Consider the following 15,943-nt stretch of genomic DNA (forward strand, 5'->3'; position numbering starts at 1 on the left):
CAGTGCACAGAGGCCATTAGTTTGTGCATAGTATCCGCCATACCTCAGATGGTTTCTGCCTCATTCCCATTGAATGTTCCTGTCTCTTTAACATACATTCCGGCTAGTGTGCCACCAATTCCACATGATCACATTCTGAAATCCAGTTTTAGACATGATCACTCACTCTCACAGTCCCTTACCAGTGTTTCATAATATTAGTAGGGTGTTGTGCCACCCTGTGGGAATGACAGAACGGATGTCTCTTTAATTCATTGAGTGGCTAGAAATGTATGCTTCCAGACTTGATGACACGGTGTAGGAAAGGAACAAACAAGTAAGTAGGCATATAAACACTCTGTATGTGAGGCAGTCTGGTCCTCAGAGGCTCCCAAAAGGACTTAAAATTGTTGTTTTGAAATCATTAAAGATTTATAAAAAAATATTTTAAGATTGTACAAAGAATCTGAACATGTCTTTTATAATCATTTTGCCATCTTGCCTATTTACCATTTATAATCTATAAACATATACATATGTTTACATGCATACATGCACACATATAACTTCTCTTCCAGAGTAAGTTGCTGATATGGTATGGGACCCTTTTACGCCTAATGACTTTAACCTTAAAAATAGAACACAATCTCTTATATAAACATAGTATAATGGTCACAGCCAGGGAGTGCACATTGATAAGATGCTGCTATTTAATTATTCACTGCCAACTGACACAGTTATGCAACTTATGGAACACCGTTATCATCACTGCTATCACCATCCTCTTGGGCGAGGCTACGCCCTCTAGGACCAGGGTGACTTGTGTTTAGTTGTCAGGAGAGAAGGTGATGCTTAACCTGAGACTTGAAGGTAGGACTGAGTTGACTGGGCGAGGGGGAAATGTTTCAGGCACAGGAAGTACCAGATAAGAGCTTTCAAGAAACGTCACTGAGTTCAGAAGTATTTGAAAGGAGTGAGGGGAGGCGCTGAGAGTGCTGAGAGGGGAGGATGGAAAACGAGGCAGGGCCTTATCACGAGGACCTTTGCCCTGTATAGTAAGCTGAATGCATTGATCTTGTGGGTCTCATGTGCCCCCTGCCCTGTTTAAGATCTCAGCTATATGTCCTGGGAGGCTGATCTCCATGGACTGTTTCACCAGGCATCCCTGTTCTTTGGTGTCTTGTTGGTCTTAGCCAATGGGAAGCGAAGGCTGAGGTCAGAAGGTAGAGCTCACGGCACGTGTTCCTCATGTTCACCTTCCTGTCCGATGCTTTTTCAGCAGCTCCCTTCTGTGGCTTCTGCTTCTCTTTTGAGGTCCCTGCTATGATGGTTCCCTTGCTTTGGCCCTTTAAGCTTAGGGGTGTTATTGCTTCCAGTTGCAGATAATCCCTAGGTACTTTATCATCTCCTGCTCCTGGCCTATACCGCTGCCAAGAGCCTTTTATTATACTCTCTTTATTAAACTCTTAGCACGTGCTATTCTTTTCATGCAAGAACTCAGTCAAACTAATTCAGGTAATAATACAAGCTAGAGGCAATTTGTGTCTTATTAGAAAGGAACCAATTTTTTTTTGTTTGTTTTTAAAGGATATGAAAGCAAATTTCAAAATCTCTCATAAAGAAAAACTGTTAAAGAAGCATTTAAACCATGAAGCCAATGGAATTTAATAAACAGAAATGATGGAGACTGGAAAGCTAATGGTAACCAGTGCTTCCTTTTGCTCTCTGAGAAGGTGACCTCCTCAACCAAGGCTCTGCAGCCTCTCTACTTGAGGCAGCTGTTTGGTGGGGAGAGACAGGGCACGGGGAAGAAGAGTTCATCGGAGGCTGGAATGAGTGAGGAAGGACATCTTCCAGCACAATATTATCATCAAAGTGCCATGTAGTTCAAGCAGTTAAAAATGGCAATAGTATTCGGTCCCCAATGATAATGGATACAATTAGCAAGTCATTCTACTCCTGTAGGGAAAGACTGTGGAAGTGGGGCTAAGCAGTCGGCTTCAGGGAAGTGAGAAACTTCAGGGACAGATCAAGGATGAGTTTACATTTAATTCTAAGTCAATTTTAATAAAGGCGTCTGGGAACTCAGCGGAGTAAGACTATGTATAGGCTTCTCATCAGCTCCAACTCTCTTTGCAGATCTTGGAGCAAATGCAAGTGAAATTTGCAAGGCAAATATAAAGATGGCAGTTGGCTAGGGGCTTTTAAATGTATTGAAGTGCCCGCTGTGTAAGACTGCCAGTGACGTTGGGATTCTTTGTCACTTGCCTTGTCATTAGTATGTTTCTTTAAACTCTAAGAAATAATCTCCCGTGGCTGCTAGAGTAACTGTCAGCATAGTCCAGGCTCCCACAGCCGACTACACAGGAAATGGGCGAGCATTTGTGCCTGTTCACAACAGAAGCCTCCACTGGGTGTTCTCATAAGTCTTGCTTCTCATCCTAAGTAAATTAGATCCTTTCCTTTCTCAGCCCTTCTTTTGCATCTGCTAGCCTCTCCTTTGCTAGAACTATTTCTCAGGGAGGAAGTATCGTTACGTTTCCATGTACAAGAATTCTCAAAGTTTAACGTTTCTGGCATTTGCAACAGGCTTCCTCAATGAGTATAGGATAAGTTCTTGGTACCAGCAGCTGTTTTTGAAATGGAGAAAGAGGTTGGGAAATTAGCCGTATAGTTGGGAAAAGAGTCATTACCGTCATGATATTTGCAAATGAAATTGTTCTTCATGTTGCACCGGTCATCATTCCACTGGAACATGTACGAGCCCCCGATGCCGGGTGGTGCTGATGGCTGATGGTACATGACCACGCAGACCTCACTGCCACAGGAAGGCTCATCCACATACCAGTTCCTGAAGGAAAAGGATGGACAATGGAGACCACTGGAGAAATACACCATAAGACTTGCATGCCCTTTGGCTTTTTCTCATCAGGTTTCACTGAACCATAAATGTCAGATTCTGCTTCTGAACATGATACAGAGAGACGGAGGAATTGAAGCACTGCCAACAAGTAGAGACACACGCTGTTGATCTAGTGTGGCTGTCACAATCAATCATCTGACATTTGCCACAACCTCTTTTTAGGGAAGAATATATTATGCTCTCAGGTCTGCAGAATAATTATGAGGGATAGCAGCTAGCACAGAGCTAGTCTGGAAGATCTTAATGCTTGTCTTCTTTTTCGGCTTTATGTTAATTAGGCTTTGTTTCTGTTTTTTACAGAGATCAGACATACTGAGGAGAGAGATGGCTTATGTCACTCAGAGCTTGCCCTATCTCCATCTAGCTGCTTTTCAATCTACCTCTGTCACACCCGCCCCAGAAGTCCAATGAGAAGATGAAGAATCTTAGAGAGATTTCCAAACTATAGAGGCTGCCAAAGTAGGAGAGAGGCTGGGGAAGGGGACAGGGGCCATCTTGGTTTTTGTTAGTTTTCAAGTCACATGCACAGGGTCATGGAAACAAGCCCCTTTGTGTGTCCACTATGAGATATCGTTCTTTTGCCCCTTTAACTCTCTGTAAAGGTCCACTGCAGCTTTAGCTTTTATGATCCAGTAGTCTGAGAGACTCTAAGTTTGCAAGCGCTTACCCCATCTGCCGACTGAGGGTTGGGCTTTGTGAGCTGCCTAAGAACCTGTTCTGCTTCTGCCCAGGGCTAGGATCTTGCTCCACTTCTGACTCTCTAGACAGTGTTGCTCTGCCTATGTCTTCCCGAGCCTCACCGCAGGAGAATCAGCTAAGAGACATCTCTTCTGGTAGTACCCCCATATGACTCTGCTTTGGTCCTGTGTTGCAGTCTGCCCAAAAGAAGATCCCTGTTGCACCTTCTGTGTTGAATGAGTTTCTTGAATGACAATGAAATTTACAATAAAACTATGGACATTATGCCGGAGCATCTAGGGGCTCTTGGTAGAAATGGGCTTTGTGTCTCATTGGTTACCTGCAGCCCAGCTGGCCCTCCCTGCAGCGTTATGGATTTATGGTGCTTCATCTGAGAGAGAGAGAGAGAGAGAGAGAGAGAGAGAGAGAGAGAGAGAGAGAAGAGAAAGAGAGAGAAGAGAGAAGAGAGAGGATTTTTTTTGATTCCTAGAATCATATTTTTGGATTTGAGCCCATTTTCAGACTCACAAGTCACAGATAAAGGGAGAGGCCAAATACCTAGGAAGAAAATCCTACAGTGATGTGTGTGGCAGGTGCATATGATAAGAAATTCCTCTGTCCTTTCCCCAGAGGACTTTTGGCAAGTTAACCAAATAACCATCGACCTGTTAAAGGGGTATGTCTAAATATTGCTAGAATTGTTAAAGATGGGGTCTGAATAGGCACTGATGGCCTCAAAGTCACATATCAGAATGGGAGCACATTGGGGCAAGGTATTCAATCAGTCAGCTCACAGTGGGGCCTAACCAGTAGTCGTCGGCCCAGTTCTAAATTGTGTGAATTGGCTCTAATTTTTGCATTTGTTGTTGTGAGACCGAGTCTGTGTAGTACATTCAGTTGATCCTTTAGCCAGCTGAGGCCAAACATGAACTTGGAGTCCTGATCCTCTAGCTTCTACCTCTGGAGGAGGAAGGATCCTCTTATGTGTCTGTGTAGCACCATTATCCTATTTCTAGGGGCTGCTGGGGGGATGGAATCCAGGGCCTGTATAGACCTGTTTAGTAGCTGGTATAGTTCCACACTGGCTCCTTCGGCTAGCATAGTGCAGAACACCAAACATAAACCTCTGAGAAGCATTTCCCCTCACCAATAGCATCATGTCCAGAGATAGACAGCAGGAAGCAGTGGTGTCAAAGCCCTGATAAAGTAGAGTGGTGCCTCCCATCATATCTCTGCCGAGTTCATTGTCTGACTCCTGAAAAGCCCAGGCAGATCCCAAAGGATTATATAAGAGGAACACACACTCAATCCTGCAGAGCTTCACATGTGGCTAGTGTTCTTTCTATATGTGATATCCTGGCTTCAGAAGTGTGCAGATCTGCTTACCACCTTCAAGAGACTCTGGAACAGCCCATATTCCTTGGGAATGGACAACAGTATACACTTATAGTTTTGCCTGATTTTGATTTTTTCCCTCAAACTCAGTTGTGATACCTGGATTTCCTATAATTGTGAAGAAAATCACACCAGCCCATTATTCTGCTGAGTAGTGTGCCAGCTGCACCAGGTGAGCGAGGAGGAATTTTTTTTTTTTTTTACAAAGGATGGTAGAGTGGAGACCTTAGGAAAGCCCATCCTTTCCAGAAGGTTGGAGAAAACCCTGTGAACAGTCAGGACCTGTCATTCCATTGGACTGTATGGATATCTAGTGATCTGGGAGTGCCAGAGCACCCCTTTCAAATGAAAACAACTGTATCATACAATAATTTAAAGGAAGCGTAGCACTTGGCAGGTCTTTGAGTCCTAGAGGCTTCATATTCCTCACCTGTGGTCTCCATAATAGATGACCAGTTTTGAGTGGGATTAAGAGCAGAAAGGGACTTTAAGGCTGGTCTAGGCTCAGGCATTTCTTCCAACTGAGCTTCCTGCTCTGCTCACACCCCAGTGCATGGAAGGGTCCCTGTAACTGGCTGATACAGTCAGCTCAAGCTTGGCTCATGGGTACGTTTGCCATGTGAAATCAGACAAGCTGAGATGTCCGTGAGCTTACTGCAGCTGCACTGGGAGGTGGCCTTGAAGGTCAGTGATAAGGGGACAGCCTCCCGCTGGCTAGAGCTTTAGTTATGATACTTCGTTAGTCACTTTATATGGAAATAGAAGTTTCAGACATATGAAACTTGGGGGGAGGGGAAAGCATATATACAGCTAACTAATGAGACTATAAAAGAAAAAAGATGAAGATGGGAGACAACAACATCTCCCATACAGTGAACCGAGCTCACCAGGGAGCACCTGCCACAGAATTGGCATTAAACAACCAGGGAGTCAAAAAATGAGTGACCCAGGTGATGGCAACCAGCTTCTCTCGGCCACATCCCTGGTAGCTCAATAGATAAATAAGAACAATAACCACGGAGGCTCTGAAGGGCTCAATTGTTTGGTTTGCACATAGCATGAGTGTTGTGGCTGTGACTGATGACAAGGACCCAGCCTTCCAGCAACAGAGCAAAATTAAGACCGACCCTAACTCCAGCCCTATAAGTTCACGGTGACTCCAGAGATGGTCTGGCAATGCCAGTAGGTCAGCCACTGAAACCAAGAGAGGGTGGGGAGAATAAGGAAAGATTAATACAGCACTAGTAGTTAAGGAGACAACATGATACTTGGAGGTAAATTAGCTACATTGGGCCCTGAAAGGGATAGTTACTCATTTTCATAGAAGTAGATACAATATATTCATAGAAATAGATTCAGAGAATAGATACAAAAGCACCGAGTTTGCTTTTTCTGCCTCAGAGTTTTAGTCAGATCCATTACCCAAGGGTGTAAATAGTATTTTGCCTATCAAAATAAGACCGCAAGTACGGTAGCATCAGGCAAAAGACCTATTTTGTAGCAAAGAAGGTATGAGACTAAGCCCCTGATCATGGGAATTACATGTCAGATTACATACAACAGCATCCCAAAACTGCCAGCGTGGCTCATGGATGAGCTTGCTGAATACAGCTGAAGCATCTGCCTCAAGGTAACTGAACTTTGGAGAGGGATGGCACTCTCCAAATACTTTATAGCAACAGGTTCCATAACTCTGAATCTCTAAGATATTCCTGGGTCTGAAGCCAAGGGATAAAGGCAGCAGCTCCTCCGCTGGGTACCATCATCTCCTGTGGAGTTTGTACTTTCCATCTCTGCTGTGCTATGATCTGGGAGTCTGTAGGTACTTAGTTCCCAGAGGAGACTACTTTTGCTAGGAGACATACCAATAATCTAACTGAGCCATGATCCATGGTTGCCACTGTGTGTGTGTGTGTGTGTGTTCAGAGATCAGCAGACAAGGGGAGATGTCAGTATCTCAGGCAGGAGGTGGCTTGCTGCTGTATGCTATTGGTAGGATGAAGCTTCTACATTATGTACTTGGGAATATCTTCATTTTTCAGGTCCCACTTTTGAAAGTCAATGAGAAAATACATTAACTCTGGGCTGAGAAGTGTAAGTTGACTAGCGCCTCACATTCTTCAGAGATGATGGTCTGCTTATGCTACTTAGCCACTGAGACCAGCAAAAGGGTTAGGGTATGTTATGGAACAATGAAGGTGTAATATCAGACAGTGTCAGTTGTGGCTAGCTCTATGACCATCTTCATTGATGAAAAATATTCTTCCCACTCTGAACCTTGTCTTTCAAAATATCTTCAAGGAAGAGAAAGCTGTAAGAATCTTGGGGGAGTTTCTTTTACAATTTATATGAAGATAAGATCTGATAACTATAGCCAGTATACAGCGAGAGCTGGCATGATGTCTTAACGCAACAGAGAAACTACCTTAAACTATCATTTAAAATATTTTATTTATTTTATATGTGTGGGTGTTTTGCCTGCTTGCACATCTGTGTACAATGTGCATGCAGTGCCTGCAAAGTTGAGAAAAGGGCATAAAATCCCCTGGAGCTGAAATACTACAGACAGTTGTGAGCCTGCCATATATGTGCCAGGGACTAAGCCTGGGTCTGCTGCAAGAGCAGCCATTGCTCTTAACTGCTGAGCTATCTCCCCAGCCCAGATAGATTATCTTTTAATCTGATATGTTTTCCACATAATTGTACAGGCAATTCAGTTTCTCTGTTGTGAACCACTGTTTAGGTATTTTGCCTTTTTGTCTGTGAGGCCTTTGTATTTTATCATTTATGTATTTAAATTGGCTTACAACTATCATACAGAGATTAGCTTTTTGATAGATTGTTTCCCCTTTCCTATGTGGCCTTGTAATGATGACATTTTAAAAATGTTCTTCCATGTCCCTGTATCTTTTAGGAAGAGATGATGACAATGTCATTGTGGACAGTGGGTTATCAGTGTTCATCAGGATCTTGATGCTGTGAGATTGTTTCCTACAAACTGCTGCTTTCTTAATGTTTGGTTGTGAGCCTAGCATTTGATGGCTGAGCCATCTCTCCAGCCCAACTGCAGCTTTCTTAAAGTCTCCACCCTTGGTCAGTTGGTAGAGTAAAATACTGGCTCTGATTCTTTTTTTTTCAGTTTATCACTCTCCCCTGTGGTCTGGAGTCCTTCCCTTGTCCCATCTTTATGTACCTTTAGTTTCTCAATACAGTCTTATCTTATCTCCAAGGGTCAGAGAGCCAGAACCACAGGCCCTCACACATGGCATGCTATTGAAAAACATTCGGCTGGGCTTCACCCGCCTGAACAGGGCACTTTGGGCCCAACTCAATGCTGAGTTTGCCACCTGTGTCATACTGCCCTGGTCGGTGGTCATGGTCATTCTGTTGGCATTGCCACCATGGCTCTGTCTGGACTTTCTTGTGATTCTGACACCATGGGTCCTGCTCATCTCTTTTCTGAGCTATGTTAAGGGAATCAGCCGCCGTGGGATCCACATGCTTACCTAAACTGTGATGTGCTTCCATCTGTCCAAGCATAAAGGTCCTGGCAGGCTGTGTTATTGCTCTGTTTCTCCTCCAGCCTCTTGAGGCCAATCCAGAAGTCACCATCAGATGCCAGGAGGTTTTCAATGAACTTTTCTATCAACCTCTGCTCATCCTCTGTCTCAATGCTGACGAGCTGTCCCCCATCCTCCATGCAGGTTTCTTTGGCTTCCTCAAAGTTCAGTCTTTGAAAGGCGTCATGGAAATAAATGACTTTATAGCAAGGCCTCCGTGTTCCTCCTCGGCAGACCAGCTGCCCTAGAGAGAGAGAGAGAGAGAGAGAGAGAGAGAGAGAGAGAGAGAGGTCGGGGAGGTAGGGGAAAGAGAAAGCAACCTGTCTCAGTTCTCCATTAAAGTATACCAGAGCAGATGTACTTAGAAACATCTCAATGAAGCTTCCTCTGGGCAGGAATTCTGATTGTCCATCTTTGGACTGTTACCACTCAGGCTTTCTAGAGAAAATTAGTACTCTTTGCAACACAAAGTTAAAGTGATTTTAAATGCTGATGTCTGTATTGTGTAGGGGATCTGTGTTTTTGTTCCAGTGCAGATTGATGAAGATATTTCTATATTTTAAAATAAGTAGGAAAATATTACGGCTTCACTTGATGTGTACAAAGATGATGTTCATGCTCTTAGGGAGTCTTGTGAAATTATGGGACTTAGAATAAGAGTTGCTGTGAAGTGCTTCCTTCAGTGTAGAGGGACACTCTGACGTCAGTTGTGGATTCCTCTACCCTGAAATCCCCTGTCTATGCAGTGGAACTAACTTGCTCATCTCTGGTGAGCAGAAGCTAAGAGCTTTTGTGGGGTTTTCTGCTACTGATGGTCAGATCTCTAACCTAAAGACAATAGCTAGAGTTTATTGAACTCTTTCCATGTCCCAAGGCTATGGTCAAAGTTTTATAATTTCCTTTGGTTCTCATAACAGTCTTCTGTGTCAGGACTGTTTATGTCTCACTTTATAAGTGAGAAAACTGAAGCTCATAGTAAGTGATTTGTCATAAACTATCGGGAGCATTAGCAGAGGCAGAATCCAGATCTGAGTATTGAGTCATACCAGAACCACTGAACTGTCTTGATGGCTCCACATTCCCCTACAGACTCAGCTTGCACTGGGAGCCCATCTCTCATTTGATTGACACTTGAAGGACTGAAGACTGTTTCAGAAAAATGGATGAGATTCCACTGAGCAGCAAGTAGCAAGCTGTTCACTAGCACAGGCTGCCCTAGCTTGTATCTGGATGACTGGAGTCTTGCTGCAGCTGAAACCCATCCCAGTCACCCCTCTGTTCAGTCAGCATTTATTGGGTAAATCCCCCTCGCTTGGTGTGCTAGGTATTGAGAATACAGAAATGCCAATTCCTAACCCACAGGAGCCCACAGCATGATTCTGGATGTAAGGGTACAAAATAAAAACCAAATTTCAACAAGGAAACCAGTCCCTGTAATGAAAGAGCCAAACTTCAGGCTACAGGTGTGAATTGCTGCCATGGAAGAAGGCGTAAATGATTTTATATTGTCAGACTTTCTGGAATGTTTTAATATCCCCAAGATTTCAGCTCTGTAGAAAGCCAGACGATGGTTTTTTTTTTTTATGTCCATTAATTGTCCAGCATACAAACCAAAAGGCCACAGACAGTGCTATCTATGAGGGAGCTATACAAGATTCTCCCCAAATCTCCATGCTTTGATAAACTCTCAGTGGACAAGGAGCTGGGAGCATCCTGTACTTGCCTGCCTTGTTAGAGGTTTCTAACAGAACAGGCTCCCAGCGGATGAGAGTGCTCAGATGCTGGGCTTCTCACCGGGGAAGTGTTCCAGAGAGGAGAATGCAGGCATTGGAGGACTGCAAAGAGCCCTGAACACCCCCAAACCTGGTACAAGAGAAGCTGCAGTTGCTTTTACTAGTGGTCCCGCCTGCCTTTCCAGGCCAGACTGCCAAGAGAAAGCTTAACACCTTGATAGAGTTTCCTGTATGGTCCAGGCTGGCGGCATATGTCTAGTGTATGCTAGTGAGTTCTAGGGAGTACCAGAGCTGGAAGGAGGCCCAGGACCCATCTGGTTCCCCTGCCTTCAGGAAGTGTCTTTCTTTTCTCATTTGCAGGAAGGGGAAGGGCAGGCAGGAGGTCTCCTGTCACCAAGCACAGAGCCATGCAGCCCTAACCCTCCCAGTGGCGTCAGCAGCTCCTCTGCTTAGCCAAACACCCCCTCCCAATCCTGAAACCAAAGTTAGATTTCTTAAACCAGACCCACAAGCTAGAATACAGTGGAGATTCCAATTCTACTCCATCCCTCTTGGCCAAAGGGAACCTGATAAAAAGATACCGATCGCTCCCCGCCCACGCTCCTCCCACCCACCCCCCAACCCCCCCCCCCACCCCCGCGCCCCATGCAGACCTAGTGGAACAAGAAAGAAGTCGGACCACTGTACCTCCTCTGGGGTCCAAGTCCGAGGCTGCAGTGACACACACACAGGGAAGGAAGCAGAGAGTCACTCTTGGAGCCTGGCAGGGCTGGTTCCTGGCTAACTAGGCGCTTTCCCAATCTCCAAGCATTTCCAGGCCAGCCACCCTCCCCTCAGAGGAGAGTAACAGGTACAGTTCCCATAGCCCTGCGGATCCAGGATCGGCTGCCTCCACTAGAAGGGTCCAGGCAGCATGGCGCTCAAGGGGCACTCACTGGAAGAAGTTTGCCAACTGCCCCACCCAAGCTACATCCTCCTCACCCCTTAGTAACCCCGGGGAGAGAACTGACTTCCAGCGTTGCGGATACCTAGGGTGGCCCCAGGAACTGGAGCTGGTTGCATTTTTGCTCCCTGGAAGCAGAGAATTCAAGAAGGCTGATTGGGTCCGGGGTTGGATCTGGGGATTGCCCCACTACATAAAGGGGCCAGGGTGCAGTGACCCTGAAGACAGTCCTCAACTGCTGAGGTTTACTGGGTGCATCAACCCCAGGTGCTCTGGCACCAGCCCTCTCCCCCAGGACACACACTCACCGCTCAGCAGGCGACCCTTCGAATCCCTCGGTTTGGCCAGCAGCACCGCCAGCAACATAGCCTGCAGCGCTGCTCCCGGCTGCATGGCTGGACTCCAGTGCCTCCCGACACCCTGGGACTAAGGCAGAGAAGTGGGCAAGTAGACGACTGCGTTTGAGCAACTGCAACCAAGGCAGCTGCATCTCCCAAGGATCCACAGACCCCGCACTGGGCGGAGTCCGGGAGGGCTCTGAGTCGTTGGTTGCCCATCCACCCCCTGGGACGTCACTGCGGGGGAAGGCAGCCCCTTGGGCTGGCCCGCCCCCAACGTCTAGTGCTCTGGACTCCAGAAACTGCTAACTCAGGGGGAGTAGCCAACGGAAGGGGCCGCTCTTTGCAGAGAGCCGCCCAGGGAGATTCTGAGTTTGCCTAAGAGAAAAATCCCACTAGTTTTTGAACTCCCAGAAGGTGGAAAGCGGGTACTGTACTTTCAAACAGTATAGCCTCTTGCCCTCATCACTACCCAGCTCTAGTGGGCTAAAGTAGCAAAACCCCTACTTACACCACAGTAAGCGTCAGACCAGGGCAGCACCTGGGAAAGAACTTGAGCAAGGGAGGAACAGATTCTCAAGCAGGCAGTGTGTCTACTGACTAGAGGCATTTCAGACTTGGCCTGAGGGAGACCTCCAGCAGAAGCTAGAGTATTCCAGATCTCAACCAGAAAGACACTTTGCTTTGTGTAGGGCACATATTGGAAGATAGGAGTGGTTTAGTGGAGTTCAGCTTTTGGTGGACAGAAAAATGACTCCCGTTGCAAAGAATGATCCTATTCTTCCTATGGAAGCTTTCATAACCAACCCAAGTGTATGCTCCCCTTTACACTCCCACAGTAGTTGTGTTTACATGTGTGTTCTCAAATACATTCGCACAGTAGATCCAGTCTCCCATCGAAAATCTATGAAGTAGAAAGCTGAGAGTTCATTGATCTTTCCGGTATACTATGGTATTGCGAAGCGTAGCAGAAACCACATCTCGGTTACTGCCTTCTGGATTTTGGTTCCAGTTTGCTTCTGTTTTCCTGTTTATCCAGCTTTTCAGCAGAGCAGTCAGAAAAGCAGAGAAGGGGCCCTGAGAAATGGACCAGTGGTTAAGAGCAGTCATTACTCTTGCATAGGACTGGGTTCAATCCCAGCACCGGGCAGTGGCTCACAATCAACTGTAACTCCAGTTCCAGGGATCTCCTGTCTTCTTCTGGCCCAGAGGCACGAGGCTTGCATGTGATGCACATACATACATACATACATGCTGGGAAAACACCCACAACACATAAAATGCAAATAAATAAATCTTTTAAGAAACGAAGCAGAGGTGCTTCCACACTCTTGACACACTTGTTCTAAACAGGCCTGAGATAAAGCAGGAGTAGGGATGGATCTGTCTTAGCTCCAGCTGAGAACAGAGCAGGAGCTGTGTGATTACAGAACCCCGGCACCAACAGGTGGGGACTGGCAACCCTTTCCTGTGTTCCGGTTAGACTATCTCACACCAACCATTCTCTCTAGACTGTCTCCCCAGCAAAGCAACTGTGGTGGTGGTGGGACACAGAAGTGGCACCTGATGGTCTGCTTGAAACGCTGCATTTCCTTGGTGTCTGTGTGTCCGTTGGCAAGTCATTTTATTCATTATATATCTTGATGGCATTAATAATTGCCATAACAGTTTTGTGATGGTTTGCCGAGGCAAATATGTATGAAAATGTGCAGTTATACTTGACTTAATGTCATCTTAAATAATTTATTTCTAATATTACAAGATCTGTTTCACTTATGAAACTACCACATTGCTTTAAATAATTGTGTCTTCAGTTCTCCCTTTGACACTCTGACTTTGGTCCATATCGGGGCTTTGTTAGCAGATGCAATTAACTGAGTGTAGTGGCTTACAGTAATGACCCCAATACTTCCCACCTCCCAGGATACATATTCTTTATTATGCTAATAGAGTTCTCTTTACTAAAAAAGTAGAATGTTTCCCTAGGCCGTGAGAGTTATTAATCAATGGAATAAACCAGGACTTGGAGCCCACAGCAGAAAACCCCTTTCCTGTTCTTATTCTCTTTCATCGTCTGACTCTCTGAGAGGAGCAGGCCTCAGATATCCTACTGGTTCATGAGTGTCCCCAAGAGGGTGGTATGTGATGCAGTCCATTGGCAGAGTGCTTCAAGTAGCCTGGAATCAGATCAGTCAGAACCTGAGCTGACCTTGTATGAGCTCCAAAGATTGCTTTAGAACTCTTTGTTAAGTGGTCCTGTTGTAGTAAGAACTACCTGTTATTCCTGGCAACTCAGGCATGTGCCACTGTGGGAGGGCTAGTTGACAAGAAAACTCATAATGCGTTATTTTCCTTGGTAAAATTTCTTTGGCCCAGGATCCATTCCTCAGCTTGATGAGCTCAAAGTTAATTAAAAAACCAGTTAAAATGCTTTTTTTGCACTTTGGAATATTCACACATATATAATGAGATATTTTGGTGATAAGACCCAATTTCAAACCCAGAATTGTTTCCTATACATCTTATAACACAGTCTGAAAGTAATGTTCTATAATACAATTTCTGTGCTTTGTATGTGTGGTACATGTATGTATGCATTTGTGTGTGTGTGTGTGTGTGTGTGTGTGTGTGTGTGTGTGTACTTATGCATGACTTATGGCGGCCAGACATTGGGTGACATTGGGTGTCTTCCTCCACTTCTTATTTTGTGCTTATTTTACTATCCATATCACTTTTTGAGACTATGTCTCTGCTGAATTTGGAGCTCACCAATTGCCTAGATTGGTAGGCTAGTGAGAGCCATGTCACCTCTACAGATCCTCCAGTCTCTGCCTCCAAGACTGGGATTGTAGGTGCTGATATTGTATGTCTGGCCTTTTGTGGAGATGCTAGGGATCCAAACACAGGTTCTCATGCTTATGTGAGAAGCACTCATGGCCACCAAGCCATTTCCTTAGTACCTTCTATGATACTTTTAGTGTATCTGCATTTATTCAGGTCCACTGAAGACACATTTTCTACTTCTGATAGCATACCAGCACTCAAAACACTTTGGACTGTGGATACTCGACTCCTTTTTGAACTCAGAACCTCTGGAAGAAGTCAGATTTTAGGTGTTTGGATGATGATGGCTGTAATGGTTTGTATATGCTTGGCCCAGGGAGTGGCACTATTAGAAGGTGTGGCCCTGTTTGAGTAGGTGTGGTCTTGTTGGTGTAGGTGTGTCACTGTGGACGTGGGCTTTTAGACCCTCAATCTAGCTGCCTGGAAGCCAGTATTTTGCTAGCAGACTTCAGATAAGATGTAGAATTCTCAACTCCTCTTGAACCATGTCTGCTGGGATGCCTCCATATTCTGCCTTCATGATAATGGATTGAACCTCTGAATCTGTAAGCCAGTCCCAATTAAATGTTGTTCTTTATAAGAGTTGCCTTAGGGACTGCAGAGATGGCTCAGCGGTTAGGAGCACTGACTGCTCTTCCAGAGGTCCTGAGTTCAATTACCAGCAACCACATGGTGACTATAACCATCTGTAACGGTATCTGATGCCCTCTTCTCATGTGTCTGAAGAAAGTGACAGTAAATTCATAAACATAAAACAAATCTTTAAAAAAATTTAAAAAGTTGCCATTGTCATGGTGTCTGGTCACAGCAGTTAAACCCTAACTAAGACAGCTGCTTAACTTGTAATATGTTTACACAGAGGATTATAATCCTAGGGTAAACCAGTGGTTGGCCTGCAGAGCATATTGTCTTCCTTTCGGCAATGAAAGAATTCCCAGTGAGTGTAGAATCAGAGAAAAAGACATTAGTTGTATGATATAGAACTTCAGACTTTGACAACCTGCTGTCAGTCTCCATGATCGCCACCTGTGTGAGAAATACTTCACTGTGCCAGTATACACAGGATGCTTTGATGTGTAGAAGGAACAAATCCTTAACTGTCTGCTCTCCAGTATATGCCAGAGGTGGGCTGTCAATAGGATTATGCAGCTGTGTATAAGACACAGCCAGCTAGGCCCATTTTTTTCATGGACCCAGTAGCAGCTCAGCTCTGGCTTCAGACCTGTTCTACAAATGGCATAAACCACATTTTGGAAAAGGAGTATTTTTAAAAGAAGGCTTTAAGCTTTTAAGAATGCTTTTTCATCTTTGCTTTATTATTTTTGCAGATAGTACCCAAATCAGGGGTCATATAGGACATTTTATTCTTGTTTATTGAATATTCATAATACAAATAAAATATATACATTGTGGAAACACCTTTCAAGTCAAACAAAAACCAGGAGTTTGGGATGATTATGATGCGAAAATGATTATGGTATGATGTCAAATGCAATAGTATGCAATAAATAAAATAGACACAAATGTTCAATAACTGACAAAACCCACCT

The 15,943-nt window shown here is 44.9% G+C and overlaps 1 protein-coding gene and 1 long non-coding RNA gene across 6 annotated transcripts in view; one reads left to right on the forward strand and one right to left on the reverse strand.

Annotated features, from left to right (window-relative positions):
- Gm32681 overlaps positions 1–3,865 on the forward strand; it is a 22,814-nt gene extending 18,949 nt beyond the window's left edge. For 2 of the 3 annotated variants that reach the window (XR_870735.2, XR_870734.3), the window contains exon 3: positions 3,203–3,865. This is a non-coding gene — a long non-coding RNA (predicted gene, 32681). The remainder of the gene's footprint in view (positions 1–3,202) is intronic. The other variant, XR_379374.4, reaches the window with a different exon arrangement.
- Positions 1–11,843, reverse strand: part of Layn (layilin) — a 22,187-nt gene extending 10,344 nt beyond the window's left edge. The window contains exons 1-4 of one of the 3 annotated variants that reach the window (XM_006510330.4): positions 11,520–11,843; positions 10,956–10,979; positions 8,482–8,779; positions 2,673–2,830 (exon numbers count right to left, since the gene is read on the reverse strand). In XM_006510330.4, the coding sequence (XP_006510393.1) occupies positions 2,673–2,830; positions 8,482–8,779; positions 10,956–10,979; positions 11,520–11,604 (565 nt within the window). In that variant the 5' untranslated portion in view covers positions 11,605–11,843. The remainder of the gene's footprint in view (positions 1–2,672; positions 2,831–8,481; positions 8,780–10,955; positions 10,980–11,519) is intronic. The other 2 variants (NM_001033534.1, XM_006510329.3) reach the window with 2 other exon arrangements.
- Between the last annotated feature and the right edge of the window lie 4,100 nt (positions 11,844–15,943).

The sequence above is a fragment of the Mus musculus genome, chromosome 9 (assembly GCF_000001635.26).
Source record: "Mus musculus strain C57BL/6J chromosome 9, GRCm38.p6 C57BL/6J".
NCBI classification, from domain to species: Eukaryota; Metazoa; Chordata; class Mammalia; order Rodentia; family Muridae; genus Mus; species Mus musculus.